Source organism: Engystomops pustulosus, chromosome 1, assembly GCF_040894005.1.
Source record: "Engystomops pustulosus chromosome 1, aEngPut4.maternal, whole genome shotgun sequence".
Taxonomy (NCBI): Eukaryota; Metazoa; Chordata; class Amphibia; order Anura; family Leptodactylidae; genus Engystomops; species Engystomops pustulosus.
In genome coordinates, this window is record NC_092411.1 from 144,461,079 (window position 1) to 144,484,251 (window position 23,173).

Genomic DNA, 23,173 nt, shown 5'->3' on the forward strand with positions numbered 1-23,173 from the left:
CCTCATAAGACCACAGAAACATTTATATTCAGTGAAACTTAGAATATATAGAAGGACAGCAAACAGAGATTTAGAAAACTGCGAGGAATAGGTACAGAAAATATATTGAAAAACTGTATAACTTTTCCTTACACACACTATATCAATAATTTAGTGAAAGTGGACAACCCCTTTAAGACAAAACTGGGTAGGACTCATTTAAAAAATACTCATATGGCCATAATGGATGTTTCTACTATATTTGTTTAAACATGGTAGGCTTTTCAACAAGAATTTTGTCCTGCATGACATAACGACGACCCAGAGTGTGGTCAATTATGATAGCTGAATCTTTCATGACCATATAGGTGGTTGGATATTGATAGTCGCAAATATAACTTGCAGTTTGTGGAAATGGCATTGTACGTCCATAAACATTTTTTGATTTTCAGCTATAACTTCATATGTGAGATGTAATTGGATTCGGTATACAACAAAAATATTAAACCGTTTGTGTCAATATGACTATAATATGCAATAATTTTGTACGAACACTGAGGTTTCTCTCAGTGTTGGGAGAGAGCTGCAGATAAAGATAGAGTTGCGGACTTTTTCTATAACTGCTTATATGATAAGTTCTGTAGCTCACAGAACCACATGCCTTTTGAGTTCTGGAAGATGAAATTCTTATTTTTATTAGACATCTGTACTATAGAGCTCAAGATACTATATAGCCCAAGGGACATCTGTAGTGATAACCCCCTCTAGCCTTTCAAAGTGACTCAACTCAGGCAATACATTTGCATCAAGGTATTTAGTGGGATCCCTCCCTGAAAGCTCAATAGTCAAGAAGTTACTTTTCTTTTCTGGAGAATGTCATTCAAAAACTTCATTCTTTGTAATACATTTTTCAGTGTTGTACTCTAAAATTAAAAAAAGCTTATTTCTGCAGGTCAGTTTTTGTATTAGCTTTTATTACAAGCATATAATATTAATTGGCAAAACACAGAATACAAGCTTCACTTTCTGAAAAAATCAAAACATTAAGCAATATAGCCTTACCCAAAGGCATTATGGACAAAAACCTGTATATTTGATACAACTTTTACACAGTAACACAAACTAAAAAAAAAAAAAAAAAAAAGTAAACTTTTAGAAAAAAAATTTGCACCAAATGAACATTTTTGAAATTTTATTTAAGTACATGAAAAACTTCAGGCTTTTAAATGCTTTTGAAAGCATCCTAATACATTTTTAATACTGGAACCAATCAAGTCTTCAGTGATAGATATATAATGGACAGAAATTGTAAATTCACAATGAGCTTCCCCAATTGGTTCTAGCTCAGATATATATATGCCTCCTTTAGTATACATGTATAATGGAAAAAAAACATAATACAGCCATCACATATAAACCTCAAATGTGCCATTAAAGGTGAGGGCCATGTACATTAGCTGAGACCTGATAAGTATACCTGATTTTTTTTTTTAGTCTTCTTTTGTCTTCAGGGAGACAAGAACACATGTTTACTTAACAGTCAGAGTATTCATGCACGGATAAGGTGACAAAAGTAAATGTGGAACATATTGTTGTTAGAGTATAAAAATTGAGATGCTTTACAAAGGCTATTTATTCAAACAAATTCTATAAGGAAATCAACCTTTGCATTACATAAAAAGTGCAACGCTGTAAATGAAAACATGGGATATAATCATTTTATATTAATAGCACCATACTAACTGACAAAATAATAAGGCTCAGAAAATTTCAGAAGCGCCATCTGAAAAATTTACTTGGTGTAACATTATATGCAACTGGGTATCTTAGGCTAAATGCATAAAAAACAAGACCTATTAGCATACCCAACAAGTCTGTTTAGGTAAATACTTCTGATCCTTATGAAATCACAAGTTGCAGAATATTTTCTTGAAAGGAAATCTACCATCAAAATCAAGCGTGATAAACCAGGGCACTTACTCATAGATCCAGGCACTATCAATACGGTAATCTTGTTATCCATGGCCTACTTCCTTCTAAAATCAACTCAATCCCTCAGCACACAGTGGAAAGGGGAAGTGCTGAGGGAGCTGTGGGGACGGTGATGAAGAGTGGCAGTCTGTAAAACCAGGTCACTGAGTGGCTATGGTAACCCTCCGGGCTCATTTACATAACTTGAAAAGTTGATGTTAGAAGAAAATACGCCATGGATAAATATAAGATGGGCTGTGTTCACCAATAATGCTTCCCAGCAGTGTGAATACAGTCATATGTTTATTAGGAGCTCCACTCCTGTACTTTAGGTAAAAATGGACTTTGATATTTATTTAATTAAAGCACAAGTGCTTTTGGAGTGCATCACTAGAGCCCCTACAGGTATCACTAGAGCCCCTACAGGCTCTGAGGCCTCTGGCAATTACACCTCCCTGCTCTGTCTGATAGACCTCCAACATCTACCAGAACCCTGCTGCGGCAAGATTGCCAACATGTACCTGAAAAGACATGAAACCTTTTTTGGGAGTTAACAGGGTCTGATTTTGTAGCACCCATTGATCATCTTAGTCATATATGTATGATTGGAATAATAAAGGAAATTGCAATGCAAGATTTCTACGAGAAGATATTCCAGCACAGTTATTTGATAGGGACACATGTATCTGCTAAATCAGACTTGTCAGGACAGCTTCAAATACAGTTTAGCCTGGAGGGGGAAAAAAAAGAACCTTGCAAATTCTTAATATAAAGATCTATGAAAAAAAATATTTGACTTGTTTTCCATTGCTTTTAACCAATAGGAAAAATGGAAATAAAATACTTAATTTTCACAGCACTGAAGATAAACATTTACTTAAACTAGGCATTTTGCAAGTCTATTGCACAATTGCATTCCAGATGCTTAATCGCCTTTAATATATGATGAAATTAAAAAAAAAAAAAAAGAAGCTTGTTGAACATTTCACAATTTTATATGCCCGTAAATAAAGCTGGTCACTTAAACCTTTTCAATGGTAAAATAATATAGAAAGCTTAAAATAGAATAAATAATTTTATAAAGTTATTCTTAACCCCACCAATCCTTGTTAAATTTATCATATATTCTGTCAGAATTTACTATTTTCCATATGAACTATATTAAACAAAAACGTATGTATACCTGGCTATCTTTCGTCTCTCACTGTTGCAGGATACAGCAAAGACACATAAATATTATTTTTGCAGACACAATGCAGTGAAAGAAGTTTTAAAACCCTGTTCACTGATAAAAAAAAAAAAAAAAATCCCCACCTTCAAAACAAATTTCAGACACAATAGGCCAAGTGTGGCTTGTGAGAACAGCACAAATGTATCAAATAAAATTTGACAAAAAAAGTGCTTCTTTGCCCATTCTTAAGCGTAACATTTACTTTGAAGTTCCAGGAGCAACAGTACAATGTACCTCACAGAGGTTTCCATTAATCTAATAAATCTCCTTCATGTATCCCATCTGCAGTAAGTTGGCCTGATCAGTGCAACTAGCCCATTTATTTCTGCTCCCAAATTCATCTGCAAAAAAGGGAACATACAATGGCGGATGGGGAGGGGAGGACTTTCACACATGGCATTTGTCAAAATAAAAAACCATGTTATTTCACTACTGAGGTTGTTAGGTTAGCAAATATGTATACAGTGTTAAGTTAGATCACTTCTAGTTATGAACACTGTCTTTGATATACAGACTCATTGCGGAGAGACAGACAGTGCAGCAGGTTGGTAGCTGCTGAACTATACAGCTATATATTGAATTTCAGCAACAGAGGGTTTATTGTAGCACCATATAAAATTCAAGTGATCCAATAGATAGTTGGAGAAGTGTAGATTGGTTTATGAATATATGTAGTCTGTGTAAATTTATTACATTCTGTCAATTTACATGGTTTATTGTAATGCAATTCCAGCAGGCACATGTGTCAGTCAGTTGTAGTATTATTCACTGACTAGATTCACTGCACCAAGATAATATTTCTGGATAAAGAGGAAGATAGCACCAATCAAGATCTCAATTCAGCATTGATCATCATTCAGATTATATTGTCTGACACCAAACAAGCCTGTACGAACAGAATTAGCGATAACAGGTTCACAACCAATATGGCGCTAGTAAAGGGATTTCTAGTAATATTGCAGCAAAAGGCCAAAAGTGCACTGTGGCAACAAATCACAATAATAACCACCAGTTAAATGCATAATTCAAATCACTAATCTTAGCAAGTGATATTTTCCACCAAACAAAAAATTCGGGAAATAGCACAATCACAACCCCCAATTTGTTTTACAAATATATTGGCTCAAATGTCTGCAGTGGGCTTTCTGCCTAAACGTTTTTCTCTTATCTACAAAGTAAACTTGACAATGGGTTTTAATTGTAAATGATTTATAAAATCCTTTACCAATTAAAAAGCAACCTAAGGTAATTTGGTGTCACTCTCTTCATCTATTATATATATATAGATATATATTTATTAATATATAGGACGATCAATACATCTCAAAAACAAACCTGGATGTAGTTTGCAGCAAAGACATGAATATCTATGAAAAGTGTTCAGTATTTGTAAACGCCATGCTGGTAGTGTCTTGAATTGTGAAAAAATTATCTCTTTTTGTACAAAAAGTATAAATATTTTTCCTGTCCGGAATTCTGGTAATTGTGTTGCGTAAGAGAAACATTTTGAAATGAAGAGATTCTCCTGCGAGTGCGCTACAATCTTCTGGCTTGAATCCGCTGGTACAGGTCACATGTTGTGAGTCATGTGGTGCACTGTGGTGGTGCCCATGATAGTCTCTGCAAAAACCTTGTCCACACAGGACAATAAAGTTCTTTTACAGCAAGTCCATTTTCGGTCTGTAATGTAGAAGTAGTGGCGATTTCTGCAACAACAAACATATCTAAAGGTTAGGATTTGTCAAAACAGAACAAAAATCATCATTGAAACTGGTAAGCTGTATATCCACCTATGAAAAGGAACATTATTCTTTCACTATTTGGGAAACTAGACATGGAGAATGAAACCATTAGATGTTTATAATCATAATTCAGACATGGCATGTGTCAAAAGCCCTAAAGTAATTTCTTTTATGCAAAAAGGGGATATGATACAATACATATTGTACATGAGCCAAACTCCTGATTTTGGAGGAGACAGTCATTCTGGGCTGATGTCTCCAATCTATCTGTACTGATCTGCAGCAACCAGTACCATGTAGAGTGTCCCCTATTTTCACCAATTTTTCTTTTAATCTAAGAAGAACAAGAGCCGGACACTCAGCCCTCCCTAATCATACCATCATCAAACGTCTTTTATTATACAAAATTCATGTACAATCTTCTGTGCCTTGCAAGGTGGCAAACAGTGGTATAAATAAAAAATATTTCCCAAATTAGTATAAAAATAAAAGAGCACTAAAAAATTGTTAAATTATTATATGGTAATTTACATTTTTTGTTGACACATGTCAGTTAACAGAGTGAAACAGAAACAAAAGAGCTGTGAATTTAAAAATAATACATTTTAAAAAACTGTCAAACCCTTCCATCCTGACTGACAAACAAGCTTTTATACGTGGAATAAATTACCTTGAACCTCCATCTTGTGACAACAACAAACTTAAGTGTGTGATCTTTGCCCAGGATTTCTTCATTGCATAAAATGTCCAACTGAAAAACAAGATTTAAAATCAATAATTTTGTATATTTCTTAAAGGGGGTTTCCAACAGAGAGGGCACCAGGACTAAGGTTTATAAATTGTAAAACATGATATTCGCAGCAGTTAATGAGCGACAATCTAAAGTAATGTGGCTGTACAGATTCCTCAATAACAATGGCCACCCAGTTTTGTGACATCTGCAAGCGCTGATATGGCAAGTTTTTTAACAAGTAGTTTGTTTGGTTTTTTTGTCCAAGAAAAGTTTATACAGCCATTTAAACACACAAAATGTTCAGGGAATTTGCTAGAACAACAATATTTAATGTACATTTACAATAATCGTATCCATACATATTTGCACTGCTCTGACTTACCTCATTAAAAGATGATAAATTAAGTTTTTTGGCTATAAACTTCTTAAGATGCAAAACTGTTGCTTGGGCTGAGCACCGTATCCATTTTCGCTTGAGCCCCCGTAACTTGCTGCTATTGCATTCTAAGCATATACTGACCTTTAAGTGGAAAAAAAGGAAGAAGGCACACAACTTAATAATTTACACTGCCATTACAGGTTTAATGCAGCGCCACTTAAGGCAAGAAGTAAACCAAAGCTGACAGTAGCACACCAACAGTTCTTCTTTCTAGCAGATGAAAATAACCCTTCAAGTAGCTTGCCAAGTGTGGTTACTAAGTGTATCACTTAGAATCTCACAGTTTGTCCAAGTCCAAATTAGAGAACCATTTCTTAGATTCTGTGACATCTCAACAAGATATTACTTTATATATTTCAACCATAAAAACCCACCATAGACAAAGACTTTGTGGCACTATAACTAGACTGTACAAACCATTGAAACCCTCCTTTGTGTCCAAATCAATGTCTTTAATGAAATCCATCTTTACATCCCTCAAAGCACCAGCTATATATAGAAAGCTGCCGAATGAAAGCGCTCAGCATGAACAAATACATAGGTCACACAAATGTCAACCTTCATTGTGTCTCTCTACAGCTCATTATACATATGTCCCATCCTTCAATCCTTTTAGCCATTATTAGATTAGTTATGTCAGTCCACAATGGAAGTATGGGTCAGAAGATAAGAAAGAGATCCTTAGATGGGACAACAATTCAAAAACCTATTACCACCATTTTGAGGATTGCGTATCACTGCCTTTTTGTGACACATGTAAAGGGTATACTTGCTCTCAGATTTTCCATAAAAAACACCTTATAGATTATTTGCCAGGAATGCGTCATCCCATGTTCATTTTATTAAAAACAGTCAGTGATGTGCAAGATTATTCATCCTAATGTACAGATTGATGGTAAAACGCCACTTATTTATAACATTTAAGCCCAGTCAAAGTCTTGTCAGGGGAATTTACATAAACTTAACAAATTACAAAATCGAAGAGCAAACCACTAACAATGTGTTCTCTTTTTTTATCCACACGATTTGAGCAACGATTGTAATTGTGTTTTGAAAAACAGACGTAAAAGTAAAATGCTGGATATACCTGTTCATCACTTCTATGGTAATCATGGTCTTCTTCTTGCTTTTCTTCTGTTGAATCTTTAGTTGGATTTTCTTCAGGTTTTGCTTCACCTACAGTTTAGGAGAGAAAGACACAATAGTAGCCAAAATTAACACAAAGATTATTTTAACCACATAATGTAGAGACCTAAAAAGTGTTAAAATGCAGGTATTTTTAGCAAAATCATGAACAAAGTCATTTAAAGGGCACCTGTCAGACAGAACAGCAAAAGAAAGGTCATCAATGTTATTTTATGGACAACACCTTTAAAATAATACTACTGATGTATAGAATAGTATACTATGACTAATGAATCTCATTACAGTTTTTACTATAATACACCTGTTTGCAGAAGACCAACAAATTATGAGAAGTGGGCAGAAAAGAAAAGTGAATTTAGATTATGATGATCAGACCCAAACTGCAATATTTGGGTCTGTGACGAATACTGCGGGTTCAGTCCCTGGACAAGGACTTCACAAAAGTCTGTGTACAAGTTTGGCATTCGGTCAAATACTTATCTTTAACATCCGAAACCAGTGCTGGCATGGGAGTTCGGGGGCGATAAGTGACAAAAATGTTAGCGTGCATGCCCTGCTGGTAATTACATTTTCGTTACCCAAGGCATGTAAGGAAAAATACCCAGCCAGCAGTGATTGTGGGTGTAAATGAGGGGACCCATCTTAAAAGCTACAGGCACGTTTCCTGGCACATTTAAAGGGTTAACACACTTGATAAGTGCAAGCACCAATCATGTTAGGGTAAGAGTACACAATCCTGGACTTTTGGTCCAGCTTCAGCCAAACCCACCGGACCCCAATCTCCCTGGGTTCACTCATCAGTAATTATGAGTACTAAATACACACTGACATATCAAAAAATAGTTCACCTGTTCTGCAGTACTTGAATCCCATAGAAATGTGATATTAAACACCGATACTGTTACAAAGAAAAATCATACCATTTCGAACTGTTTCTACATGCTGCTTAACCACACATGGCTCCCCTTTGATGTCACCAGGAACTTCCATTCCAAGTTTGTGATAGAACTCTCTCTGCTTACGGATTTCAGCTATGAACAAATATTTATATACAGTATTAAACACTTGCAAAAAAAAGTAAAAATGGACAGAAAGATGTAATATGCGTAGATTAACATAATACATGTAAAAAACTTGTATAAAAAGAGTTTACATATTTGCTATGCTGCTAAAAAGATGAGTTCTATGTAATGATAACATTTTTAAAGTAATTCCATGCTTTTTAAGAGCCACGGGAATAAAAATGATTTGTGTGGACACATTAAGCTTTTAATAGTTTGACAAAATGGTAAACTCAAACCTGCTGAAAGATGGTAAACACAGCTGTTCCTACACATTAGATTTTATCACATAAAATGACTAATTCTGACCATTTCAGATAATTGTGTAAAAACAAAAACAACTAATATTGACTTATATATCTGCTAAAAATGTAAAATAGTAATCGGTACAGTGCATTTTTTTAGGCTGAAAACTTTGGGCCAGACTGACTAAGATCAGCATTTATATACCAGTCTAAGGGCTTTGTGAGGCCCATGTAAACGTGCTGTAGACAGAGCAGTGGACAGAAATATAATGCAAGGATGTTCCCTCTGCTGGCCGAACAGCCGTGCCGATCTGACTTTTTTTTGGGCGGTAGGAAGAACGATTGCAAATTGCAATATTTAATTAGTTTTTTTAGTTTATATATCCTTTACAATACAGGTATAATAATGTTATATCTGCTTACCCAAGGTCACTATGGAGGCGATTGTACCAATTTTCTGGGGTGGGTCTTATTATTTTAATGAAAAATAAAATTATATATAGGGAATAGATGATTTTTTTTTTTGTTTTTTTTTGTTTACTTATTAAAAAACCCTTTTTACTTGTGTGCCAGCATGATCCGAAGGACAAAACAAATAATTCAAATGCAACAACGGGAAGCTATTTAGTACGACCAATTAAAGGGGACGTTGCATATGACACCAATAGTCTGTTTCTAGGTGCCACTGTTCAGAAGATAAAGACGTTTGAAGTGGGCCACTGTCATAATAGAAGTGCTATCTGCAAATGCGACGTATATAGCCGTATGGCAGTCGTGAAGGGGTTAAGTAAATATGACAATATGCACAAGAATAGATGGCTCTGTATTAGGGACTTATTTTATATTTAGCGGACCTGAGGACTCCTTTAGTAAGGAAATGTTTGGCTTCCCTCTTGTGCTGGGACTTTCCTTATTCATTTTGTAAAGTCTCTGGTTGTGGGGAGTAGTTCATGTACATCAGGTGTCTATTAGCACTGGTTTTTCATTTTATAGTGGCAAAGATGCTATAAGATTTCTATATTCTACAAGTGTTCCCAGTACCAGATGTTGCTCAACTTCAGGAAATGGATGGAATGCAGACGCATCTGCATTTCTATTGTACTGTCAGCATTTATTAACTCTGTCAGCTGCAAAGGATCACCTACCTTCTTGAAGACCTGGCACCAGTTTGTAAACAATATCTTGCATTGTTCGGTCATGACTAAGAAAAAAAACAATATATGAAAGAAATAGTGGCAATACACATGAAAGGTTTTATTTTTAATACAGTCAGGAGGCTAAAACAAACCACCCTGGTGGGTCAAAGAATCATGGACTATGCAGAGTCCTGATTCATGAATCGACCTTGTTGCCAGGGGGCAGCGATTAATGCTGCTCTTTAGCAGACAAGAGGCTCCTTGCATCATCGTGGTGAAACAGAACACTGAACGGACCTTGATCCAAAGACCAACCTGTGCCGTGTGTTTTAGCTCATACTCTTGTTTTCTTTATTCAAAGGAACTTAATCAAACTGGTTTTCCTAAAAGTACTTATTCTGTAATAGCCCTATTCTGGAGCAATGTTAGAATAAGGGTTCTACTGGGATAACAATAACACATCTATTTCCCTCCAGAAACCACACCAAACCAGGTGGTTTGACAAATGGGTGTGTTTGATAATAAAAGAGGTTATGGTCCAAGTTGTAAACTTAACCTACTCCAGATGTATCATTCAGTGTGACTCTTTATTATGACTGTCACTTAATCAACAAATACCTAAAAAGTAGAATCAATTTATCTGTAATAGAGTTAAATACCAAAGTAGTAACCAGACTGATGCAAGGAACCAGTGACCATGACCAGAGGTACCCCCTTGACTAAGCTGAAGGGGAAACATGCATCTGTTATGCACGCCCCCCGCTGCAAGCCTCCTCTTGCCCCCGACAGAGGAATCAGGATCCGGCCATGACGGCAGAGGGCCTGGGTGTGGAAAGAGTGGGGCTGTGCTCTCTCCTAGTTCCCTGGCCGGCAGCAGGAGGAGGCTTGCAGCGGAGGGCGTGCTTACATTAAAGTATGGGGAAGCCAAGAGGTGCTCGGCTGCCGGCTGCCTCCAGCACTTTTACAAAGTTATTATCTTGGCAATAAACGAGCAGCCTATTTAGGACACTCTACCACCAGTCATCTGGTGATAGATGCCCATTAAGGTTTTCTTCTGTTTGCTTTGAAAAGGTGAGTCAGATATAACAAATTTGGTAAAAATCATTATGAACCCGGAGATACATTTTCAAGAGATATTTATATTAAAAGAGGATACAAATAAAAAACAAAAACATACACACAAAAAAGTTTATTATGTCTAATAATGCATATCAAACCTGCCTTTGGAGTGAAACACACTTACCCAATGTACTGTAAAGGGTGGCTTTGATGGATGACAATTCTACATGTGGGACACGTGTTATTTTCTTCCAAATATTTCACCAAGCAACTTCTACAAACTGTAAAACATAAATGTAAAAAAAAAAAAAATTATTTTCTGTCTAAACTCAGCTGCTTCTTTTTTAATACTGTCTGTAAAAACCTGGATGCAATGTTCCAGTTTTTATTTTCATTTTTACAGGCAGCAAAAAGCCTAATTAACAAGCTATTCTAATTAAAATTGTTCCTTTCTTTGCTCCACCATCTGTATAGTTTAACAAATAAACTTTTTGACAGTGCAGTATCACATGTATTAAGCAATAGTGCCATCTTCTGGCCACAAGGAATTTGTATTATAATGGACAGATGAGGATTGCTTATTTTTCTACTTTAGACACACGCCTTAAAACTACTTTATTCCACCATTATTTCCACGCTGGAACCACATACTTTAGGTTCCTCTGTGGGTTAATAAACAAAAGCAGCACTATAGAAGTCTATAATAAAACATCTATAGAAACAAACAGAAGCTGTATACATACAGCCATACTCATTGCACTATATATATTTATTCTATTAGCTGCAGTCCTTCTATAAAATTAATTTCGTGAATTTGAGCCAAACTATTTTTTTCTTTACTTGCAAGTCTCAACTGAAGGCCATGTATCTACAAGAATTGCAGAGTTTGAGTTATTTATCTTGAATGTTAGATTTGTTTTGTCATTTTCTATTAATCTTATTGTACCTCAGCATTACTTCAGCAACATGAGCTAAAAAAAAAGAGCCCAATCTCTGACTGTATTTATCTTTTTCTCTATATTCTCTAAAAGTATACAGCCAGGGAGGTTAAGCCATCTTGTACATCATAACCATGTTTCAGGAGCTGTCTTAGAAAGCCTCAAGAAATCTCTTACAGTTACTGCTGATTATAAGGCAACTTTATTTCCCCTAAGCTTGTTAAAAAGTGTTTCATTTGCCAGAAAAATATGATAACAGTATGTTTAAGGGAACCTGTCAACAGGATTTCACATTTTGACCCAATGACAGATTCCCCAGAAGCCAGTGATGGGGAATCTTTTAGGAGACAGAGTGCCAAAACAGCTAACAGCATATTTCTTAGATAAGAAACTGATCCGGAGCGTGTTAAGTCTTACCTTTTATCAAGCAATAACACTTTTTCAAAACAATGACTTAGGGACAACTCTGTGAATGTCCCTTTACCGGAATTGAATTAAAATGAAAAATCTCTGGGAAGACCTGAAAATTACTTTATGCCAATGGTCCTTTTCCTAGCAGGCAGAAAATCTTAATTCAGATCTGCAAACTTGGTGGAACCATTGCCACCAAATATGGAGATTGTATTTACTGACAATGGGGTTTCAAACAAGAAATGAGTAAAGGATATGGGACTTATAATAGTTCAATATATAAAATAGCAAAGATATTCAGTTTTCACTCTCATTATGGGTTATTTAGTATAAAATGAAGTGGAAAAAAAAAACTTGTATAAACACAAGGATGCAATATAACAAAAAAAGTAAAAGCTTCTGAAAATGTTCCTGAGCGCATTGTGTGACCTTGGTTTTTGAAGCATTTAGAAATACAGGAATACTCGCACAGTTGTATTTGGGTTTTGATTTCATTATATAGTATTGTGTGGTCGTGTTTATTTTTTTGGTAGACCCTACTGCTGCTTTATTGCTTCCCTTGTCTGCTTTTTATGAATTGACAGCAGCAGAAGTGGAGGTCACTGACTGGTTGCAGTGATCACGTTCAAGGAACACTGGAGAGGCAGGAAATATACCATAAAAATCAAGCATAATACCGTAAATCAGGGACATAGATCTGGAGCGTGGAGTAGCCGGACATGAGGCTACTAGTCGTGGCTACTCCATGCCCCAGTAGCCTTGTTCCTCCGCCTACCAGGTAATCTTCGTCCGAGTTCCCCGGCATCTGCGGTCTTCTGCGCATGCACAGTAGCTCTGGCCGCGCAGCCGAAGGCCTGCGTTCTGCGCATGCACAAAACGCCGGGGACTAGGACGAGGGCGCGCAGCTACGAGAAGCTGCGTGCCGAAGATTACCTGGTAGGCGGAGGAACAAGGCTACTGGGGCGTGGAGTAGCCGTGACTAGTAGCCTCATGTCTGGCTACTCCACGCCCCAGTAGCCGCATAAAAAAATTTACATATTCTGACATTAAAAGTTTTCTAAAAGACACCCGGGACGTGAGGATTAGCTCAAAAAAGGGCTATCCTCACGTCCCATTCATCCACCTACCACCCGTTTTACCTTTATAGGTAGAATCGGGGTGGTAGGTTCCCTTTAAGGACACAGCATTTTTTTGTTTTTGAGTTTCCTTTTTTCACTCCCCACTTTAAAAATTGAATAACTTATTTTTCCGCATACAGAGCCGTTTCACTCCATAGCACTCCGCGTCCGATATATCAGAGGCTGAGCGCTGTGACTTAGTGCTGAGCCTCCGATATATAGGATGCGAGCACTTCCTGGTTCTCTGACGCCACACTGTCGTGGGGACAGGGTGGGTGGGGACTGCAAGGACCAATTTGATTGGTCCTGCGATATCCATCATGTAACCAGCATCTAAGAGTGCAGTTTAAAACGTATCCTTAATTTTACTATCTGAAATTCTCCTACCCACCTATGTGTACATATGACATGACACGCTACAGTAAAATACACACATCTGCACATTCAAATAAAATACCTGTAGGGCTAAAGGTCTCTTTTTACCAGTATTTTCTCCATACTCGTTCCTACATGACCATAATATGGTAGATATTAATCATGTTATTAATCATTACCCATATATCTTACCCATATATGGAGTAGTGGAAGAGACTGTATCTCACTCAGGACTAGTTTGGGCCAGCGGGTCCCTTGTCCTATTTGTTGGAGGAAGGCTAGGTGCAAAATTATTAACACTTAGCCCTAAACACCCTTAATAGCTCCCACCCTAACAAGGGCGGTACCCAAGTAAGCCAAGCTATTTTTCACTCACACCTCCCTTACCTCACGCATTTCGACCCAATCTGTCTCATCAGATGGAAAAGCTGGGGTGTCCAGCATCGGGGCATCAGAAGAGATAGAGTGCTATCTCCATACGGCTCACCCCAAGAGCCGGTCCGTCGCACAGGTAGGCATTCCACGTTGTATGCCTACCTGTGCTTGAATGTACATGTGTGTATAATAAAGGATAACGTTTTAAACTGCACTCTTAGATGCTGGTTATATGTGGTTTTGATATGAGGCCGTGACCCCTTGAGGTCTTTTGATATAATTAAATCTGAACTCTGTGATGTGTGTTCTGATAGTAGAAGTAGGAGTAGTGCGCGCGGTGTGTGGAGTATGTAGTAGTGCGCGCGGTGTGTGGAGTATGTAGTAGTGCATGCCGTGTGTGGTGGAGAACTTGCTACTAAAACTATAAACCTTCTAAAATTCTTAAATGAGCAAACATAAAACAAATTATGGAAATAGAAAGAAGACAAATGGTAAAAGTTTTCTACAAAAAAAAAAAAAAATAGTAGTATGACGGTCAAAAAACTAGAACATTTGAAAGTTAGAAAATTGTAATTTTTTTTCACCCACATTTGCTCAATTTTTGCACATGAACTGTTACAATGTGCCACTGCCACACAGAACTGTAAAGTCCACAGCCTGTCATGGTAACTGATCGTCGCTCCCCAATGACATCACTGAGAGTGACTATCACAACCAAGATTATGGTGCCCACATGCCACCAGTGGCATGTAAAGGTAGGGTTAAGACCCACAATTGGAGCCAGCAACGAACACGGGTGTTAGCTGTGAACAACGATGGTCAGACGGAGGTACATCGGACCCCATTCCCCCAGTTCTTGTGATCTGTTGGGGTCTCATCACTGACCGATAGGGTCTAACTTGTTTTGTGGGAAAACTGCTTTAAGAGGTAAAGGTTCTGTTATTATGTTACACCATTGTACCCTATTTTGATGTTGTTTTCTCTAACAATTTTCATGGACCACTAGGAAAATAAGAGACTTACGAGGAAGTAAGTTATAGGATTGGTTGCTATGTGCAACAAACAGAGTTCCTCCCCGTTGGACCCCGTTCACATCTGCAACACCCTCGCCGATGCAAGGCAGAGGAGTGGTTGCGAATATGTCCCACCATGTAGCTTGCAGCCTGTGTAGGGTCTAGTCAGCCCCACAGCATGTCACTACATCACACTACATAGTCCTTATAGGACACAGGGGAACATTGCAGTGGTAGATCCTGCCTGGTAAGGCAGGAGTTAAGTGTTTTGTCTGATGTAATATGTGTCAGCCAATCACATGTGTTACACACTGTTTCTGTGAGCTGAGATGTAATTGGAAGAGTAGCCACCACCTGACCAGTGGGAGTAACAAAACCCCTGGCCAGGAATGTTCTAGAAGACTTCTAGAGAGCAGTTAGCTGAGCAGTAGCTCAGAAGCAGACTGGAGTTACTCCAGTACAGACTCTGCGGAGTCTGTGCAGCTAGCATACCAGACCAGAGCAGGAAGAGCCTAGCCCCTGCCTGAAGAGTGGAACTAATAGCTAGTATAGTGAGGAAAGGGGTATCATCCTACCTTCCAGGGTGATACCTGAAGCAACCCAGGATAAAGCTGAAGCATCCTTCCAGGACACAGCTACTTCCCAGCCTGCTCTCTGCATCCAGGCTGGTAACCTACATCCTGTGGCTCCCTCCAACTACATCTCCAGCACTCCACCATCCTGTTAAGGCACGTTGCTACGGTTCCTGTCGGTTCCAATAAAGAACTGTAAGTTGTTTTTGTTCAACCTCTGCCTCCGTCTGGTCCCTGCTACTACGGCTGCCACCATCACAGGCACCCTGTCCACTACACAGAAACTCAGACTCTAGACACCAAAGGGTTGCCCCAGGGAGAACCGCTATAGCAGCCTCTCCCTCATCATTTCTTGCCAACACCACCCTGCTGGAGACCTGCCAGGCTGTAGGACAGCCCTCCGGTTCCCCCATACCAAGCACCGTGACACTAGCGTGCCTAGGCCGCAACCGCCAGCCACTCAGCTACTGCGGGCCCCGGCTGACTCCAGGCCCCGAGAAAAGGCTAGGCCCCGGTGGGGGATGTTGCACATCTCCAGTAGGTCTTCGGTTATTTGCATCAGTTATGAGCATCCAAAACCATGTTTGGATCAATTTCCATTATACCATACCTCTGTATAGTCGCTGGAAAGACTTGCACCTGACATGCTGAATGCAGTACAGTAATAAGATGTTCGGTCCAGGAAATCCCCCAAGAGTGTTTTTCTCAGACTGTACTCGCTCATTAGCAAATAACCTAAGCCCGCTATTTTATTTAACAAAATTGTAACAGTAATAAAAACAAAGGAGTACACGCAAAAATGCAAAAAAGTCCATTTCAAAATAACAAATCAAAAACTGCCAATTTTTGATCCAGTTTTCTTTTTTTTTTTTTTTTTTTAAATTGGCCAAATGTGGTTTTGTTAGGATACAGAGTGAAAGGATCTGGAGCAAGATAAAATATTCTAATAGGCAGCACTACTTGCCATGGTTATAAGGAGGTCTGCTTTATCTGCAGGATACATCTTATGGATGGTGGGCGTGGCCTTTACTGTGATTGTTAAACTAATAAAACTGGTTAGCTAAGAGAATACCAACACAGTAAATATTTGTAACTACAATACTAATGGGCAACACATTTTGCTATTGCTGTATAACAAACCTTGCACACATACAAGTCTGATGAATGCTTTATGGCCATCATAAAAATCAGTAGCAGGGTAAGCTTGCTGTTTCACCAATTGTGCAAAGCCACTTCTACCCAGGAACAAGGTTTGGAAGCTGCTTTTTTTTTAATAAACTGCCTATTTGTATAAAGGACTTTTCATCAATAGGATTTCCCTAAATCTGGAAGAATTTGTATATATAGTAGTTATTACCTAGCATCATCCAGGGATAACCAGATATTCTGTATCTCAATAGTCGATTCTATTGCAGCGACTTTTTTCATTTATGGTTTATTTTACATTTGTGTATGGCATGATGAAAATTTTTTTTAACATGTTTTCTTTTGTTCTTAGCACACTGATCACTCTGATTGGATGGTTAATATGTGGAATGGTGAGTAAATTATGTGCTTTCCACTGTACAATATGCTTTGACTAAGATCTTTTAGTAAAGTATAACACGCAAGTCTATGTTCACTTATTTTCAAAGTCCACTCTTTGGTTTTATAACCCGTCTAGAAACATATTGGTTGCATGTGACTTTGAAAAACTTAAAAAATGAGTAGGGTTTGCACACTCATGTTATAGACAAAGATTTCAGACTACTGCCACTGCAACCCCACCTAGATAGAGAGATAAGGACATTTTTGCCACTACATTAACAATCCATTTAAATTAACCATGGCAAATGGCAAAGCCCACAAACAGATATGTACATTGCAATACAAATGTCACAAGTGTGGTACTGTCAGGACTACATCCACATTTCCAAACCCTGGTTTTTATAAAAATTTTTGTGGAAACGTGTATATGTTACATAAGAGAAAAGGGTTTGGACATTTTTCGTATTGAAATATAGTAAATGAAGTATATATTTGTATTGTTGTTATTTGCGTATGTTGCTACTGTTTTAAACAGAATGAGAAATTCCCTGTATAGATTTTAGGATATTAGGACATTAGCAAAAATAGTAAAAACACAAATAATCTTGAAAACATAATGCACAGAATAATAAGCCATATATTACGTACAGGTATGTAAGCATTCCGTTACAGTAGTAGCATCAATGAGATATCCATTGCACAAACGACATGTTATGTGAGCGTTGATGTCCCAAAGTTTTATCTTTCGAGTCAGCATCTTTGGTGTCTGCAAAACAAAAGTTTATCAAGGTAAGAAACCTATAAAATGAAGAAGATCAATACTTTTTTTCCAATCTTTGCATCTTTGTATTATTAGTATAGGCAAAAAGCAAGAAGTCTGAGAAAGGATTGTGAGGAAAGATTTTTATTTTGTATTTCATTTTTTTTAGGAAGAACCATCAGGTTCTTGTCCAGCTGCATATAATAGTGCCAACATAAATAAAAGGTGAGGCCATGTTAAAATCTGCACTGTTGGTTTTTTTAAATAGAAAAACACAAAAAAATGCCTGACCGACACCATGACTGATCAGGTTTTTCCAGAGGTGCCGATTTATGTATAATTTTTAGCTTCAGATATACAGCACACAAACTATGTTTAATCCATATAGATTGAATCATGATTTTCTAAATAATAATTTGTGTGTACTTTAAAACACTTTTGGTAAAAGACTCCTATGTTGTACATAACTCTTTCCGCTAGATGGCAGTAAAAGCAAAGATCACAAAGTTTTACAGAAATGTTCAAATTTCTAGATTTAAGATCAAAAAAAAAAAAAACACACACACCTGAAAAAAGAGTATTTCAATCAAAGGTCTGACAAAATACTGTGTGGGCTAAACCAAAAAGAGACAAACAGAGGATGCGTATAATGAACAGGGAACACAAACAATGCGTTTATTAGAAAATATGCAATACAAATAGACATACAGGACAAGGATAAAAACACCTAAAAAAAACTACCATAATGTGTAGACATCCAACTAGGACTAAGAGGCATGCATGGGCCCTAAACACCTTCCAACCTGCCTGAAAAATGATCAATGAACTAAACTCAAAAATAGTACCAATGTATCAGAAAATACAAGAATGTAAATAGATATAGTACAAAAAATATCCAAATCACTCCAGGATACCAAAATATCATACCCATAGTGTAAAAATGTGGGAGATGGTCAAGAAGGAGCGAAGCATAAACAGGAGGAAGGGGAGGCAGGGTTGTGAACCCGTAAACAGTCATTTTTTACAGGATTTAATGACAACAGACTCTCTACCTTGTGAGCAAGAAGTCCATCCCATCAGGCAGCTCAAGAAAAAAAAAATGCTATCCACCAACAATTCCAATATTTAAAATCCACTTTATATTACCATACTATAATATTTAAATCAACCTTTTGTATCTGAAACTATTGAATGTATTAACTCATCTACCAACATACGGCGCTTTTACCATCCTATAAATACAAAAGTGTTGTGTTAGCTGCATAGATCCAAAAGATAGAGAATTTACACCGGACCATGTTAAATACAGCACCAGAGGCAAGATCATACCATAAATGCAGCCACATAACCGAGTTCTATGCACATATAATACCAGAAGAGCACTAAAACTTGGTTCATACACATTTACAACACCAGAACGATGCTCAGTCAAAAAAAACAGCACCAGAACCAAGATTAGTAAATAAATGTAGCACCTGAACCTTTAACCCTCTACAGGCAGATACTTCATTCAACACACATCATTTTAAGAATATCCACCATCACACTGGACCCTTCACAATGTTTTACCCCACTAAACTTTGAAATATCATTTGTAATAACCCTCCTCTATGTGAAATCTCACCAGTCTCGGATATAGATGTCATCTTTGAGATCACATCAGGCTTATGGCTTTGTGAGCTACAGAGCCAGAAATGCAGGCAGCTAAAGAAGTAATTGGAAATGCAAGATTCAGTTCCTGCCTTTTTTATTTTTTAACTGCCTGTATATGTCTGACTTTGGGGGAGATTTTTTTTTTTACAGGTAAACTGTCTAGATTTCACATACAAAAAGGGAATTCTAAAAGGACATTTCATAGCCTACCTAAGGGGACTAGTAATTTAGTGAGGTAAAACCTGGTGATAGGTTCCCTTTAAGCGAAATGCTATGGAAAGAGCCAAAATTAATGTTTGTTCAAATGTTCTTTTGCCTGATGACCATTATATCATTAAACAATTAAGGCCCCACACTAGTTTATATTCTGTTGAGAGAACAATGTCCCCTAAACTCAGATCTAAAGAAATATTCACAGTGCCAACTGTAGTAAAGGTTCTTTCAAAAAATGTTATATTTTTGGTTAAAAAAATTTGTTTCAGATCCAAAGAATAATTTCTAAAAAAAAAAAAAAAAAAAAAAAAAAAAAAAAAAAAGACACGGAAAGTACCTCAGTTACATACTTAATGCAAATGAAGATTTTCATTGACAACAAAAACTTTCAAGTGGATTATAAAATTTCTCTGCCAGGGGTTTGTAGAAATTTTGTTGCATTATTGGCCAAAGCAATTTTTACGATTTTGACGTTTACAAATTAGACCGAAAATTACAGCAAAAAAAAATTATACTAAACCCCAATAAAACCATAGAAACCTATATTTTTTTAAACCAGACAATTTGCCTTGATTAGCAGTTGACAGCCTGTGCCACCCTCATGTAACTTTGTGACAAACGCAAATTATTAAACAAAAAAAAAATGCCATTAAAGCATACATTTTTACATAAAACTCGCATTTAAGCAGAGGTTTACATACAAATAGGCATTTATAAATAACACAATGTGAGCAGATTTATATTTACCACAATACACAACATCAACAAGAATTGACTAGCATAATCAATTTTCAGAAATCACCGCCTACCATGTATACAAAAATAGCTTTTAAATTCAAACACACTACCACCTTCATGCAACTTTGCAGCAGACAGTAATAAAATGCAAAAATTTCATGAAAATTCTAAATTTCCTCTAAAATATATCCAGAATACTTCTATAAAGAAAATATACTTTTCTATAAAAAGTGCGAGGAGTTCATACATACCCCACATTTGTATATTTACCAAAATATGCAACATAGGGAACGTTAAATCCACACGGGGCGCCAAACATTTTTTGCTGAAAATTGCACTGAGCGTCACACAGATATATTAGTGTATGCTCGCCTACACAATGGTAACCCAAATAAAAACCTATATATCCATAAACCAAGATAATGAGATAACAAAAGTCAATTTTAGATGTACGCCATTGTATTAGCCACACAATAATAAAACCCTAATAAAAGCGGTTTATAATAATTTGAGTCATAACATAAATAATGGAGGGATGATGTGAATCAAAACTTTTTATTGACATGCTCTGGGTCCCGGTGTTAATATGTAGCCACATTAGGTGAAGAGGATTGAATGTTCATTTCACTCAATTTTCATTCAAAAAATTTAAATCGTACCCGAAATTCCCATTTTAAACGTGAAGATCACTGGTTCCCGAATACCTAGAAACACAATTTTCACAAGATTCATTTGAAAGAAGAGTTCCCCTTTTCTTTCATAGGTGATAAGAAGTGTTCTAGGTGCCACAGAGGCAATGTTATAGCCCTCTGAAGTGATGACGTATCAGATACATACTTGGCTATACATATGCCACCCTGTAAGGATGTTTGAGATATAAAAGGATAATGATTTTCTGTACTTTACTAAAAACAGTACATAAGGTCATGAAGCTACTGGCCGTACAAGCATAATTTTCACCCACATGCATTATCCCTCAAAGGTCCTCACTTTAGCTGAAACTGTCATGGTTGCCGATGATGTCGTTTCTTATTGATGCACCAAGTTTTAGTCAATCACATGTGCATCTACCAATTAAGTAGGGACACACAGGGTGTGGTCACACATTGCAGTTTAAACTGCATCAGAATTAGTTTTGAGGTGGTTTAAGGTGAAGTTTTGTCATGAAAGACATGAACTAAATGGGTGAATTTGATTTTGAAGGAGAAACTGTTCCACAAATGTCATTCAACTGTTGATTTGAGGTCTCGTTAAAATAAGTAATACCACCTAAAACCACCCCGAAACTAATTGCGATGCAGTTTTAACTGCAACTTGTGACCGGTGCGGCAGTGCAGCAGCTATGGAAATGAGGACCAGCTACATCTGGGTGGACATTACTGCATGAAGTTTGTGCTACTAACACTGGACAGTCAACACTTAAAGACCAAAAAATACACAAAGACAGAAGGTCCAGGCAATGTTCAGAAGTGGGTAAACAATGACAGTATACACAAGGAATAATTGCATAAGCTACAGAATAGGAAAAATTCAGTAGTATAACACTAGTGCACAGAGGTTTCCCTTTGGGAATGATGACGTTTCCAAGACCAGGATTTTCTGCATTGCATTCCCCTCCTTCCACAAGCCATATTTCTATTTACAAAGCTATAGATGGGCTTGTTATCTGTGAACAAATTTCACTTCCTAGTGGTACCATTCAATAATCTGTGCCATGTACTGGAACGCTGTACAAAATCCCAAGTATGGTGGATTTGAAAAAAAGCAGTTGCAACAATTAATTATGGGCTTTTGTTTTTGAGGCTTTCGGCCTATGCTCCAATTGACACATGCCCTTTTAGGGGTTGCTACGATTACAGAGATATGACATTTATATAGATTTATATCTTAATACATTTTAAAAGTTTGTAAAACTGCATTAAAAGACTTGTTTCGCATATCCCCTTTTTAGTATATGAAGTCTAGGTGTAATTTTTTTTCAGGGATGAGACAACATGTTCATTGATACCATTTTGATAACTACACTAATTGTTTGTCACGTTTTATTCAAAATTTTTATGGGAGGTAAAATTGCAAAGATTTGGGCGTATGGAAGTAATTTCTGTTGAGGTAATCACTCTTCTATTTTGTTGGATTGGAAATTTGGGGAAGCAGGATTACCCAAGATGTTAACACATCGGACATACTGGAGTGTGTACCCTCTGGCAGGATCTGCTCTTTTAGCTACTTATGCCCTGTTTTTTTACAAAAAAAAGGCTTTAAGAATTATGCAAATCAGCCTGAGGGACTCCGGGTTCCATTTACACCTATGGAGACTAGAGCCCCTCAGGCTCATCTGCATAATTTAAAAAAGGCGCTTTTTTTTGTCAAAACCAGGGCATTAGAAGCTAAAAGAGCAGAACCTGCTAGATGACCAGTATGTCAGTGTGGCTGGTTTACCATCCTTGATTCTGGTGGTCTTTTAAACAATATACTGCAATACAGGCAGTCCCGGGTTTTGTACAAGATAGGTTCTTTAGGTTTGTTTTTAAGCTGAACAGTCAAAACAGGCATATTTTAAAATTTTAACTCCAGACAAAAAATTTTTCGGCTCCATTACAATTGGATTGTCAAAATTTTGTGTTGTCATGGGAACAATGATTATCAATAAAGCTAACCCCTTTTCATACAGAGATGGGCTTTGCTCCATATTGCAGCCAGTGGCTCATTGTAAGGAATCCTACGAAAAACGCCATATA

General features: G+C 37.1%; 1 protein-coding gene and 1 long non-coding RNA gene across 2 annotated transcripts in view; one reads left to right on the forward strand and one right to left on the reverse strand.

The window, feature by feature from the left end:
- Nucleotides 1-980: 980 nt before the first annotated feature.
- The window catches only part of PCGF3 (polycomb group ring finger 3), a 42,954-nt gene continuing 20,761 nt past the window's right edge, over nt 981-23,173 (reverse strand). Inside the window, exons 2-9 of the mRNA XM_072155361.1 lie at nt 17,720-17,837; nt 10,927-11,023; nt 9,693-9,748; nt 8,162-8,272; nt 7,183-7,271; nt 6,039-6,176; nt 5,594-5,674; nt 981-4,887 (exon numbers count right to left, since the gene is read on the reverse strand). Of these exons, the coding sequence (XP_072011462.1) occupies nt 4,840-4,887; nt 5,594-5,674; nt 6,039-6,176; nt 7,183-7,271; nt 8,162-8,272; nt 9,693-9,748; nt 10,927-11,023; nt 17,720-17,828 (729 nt within the window). The 5' untranslated portion in view covers nt 17,829-17,837 and the 3' untranslated portion in view covers nt 981-4,839. The remainder of the gene's footprint in view (nt 4,888-5,593; nt 5,675-6,038; nt 6,177-7,182; nt 7,272-8,161; nt 8,273-9,692; nt 9,749-10,926; nt 11,024-17,719; nt 17,838-23,173) is intronic.
- LOC140134769 (uncharacterized) lies at nt 14,690-18,067 on the forward strand. Its single transcript, XR_011856404.1, has 3 exons — nt 14,690-14,886; nt 17,043-17,082; nt 18,001-18,067. It is a non-coding gene; the product is annotated as an uncharacterized lncRNA (long non-coding RNA).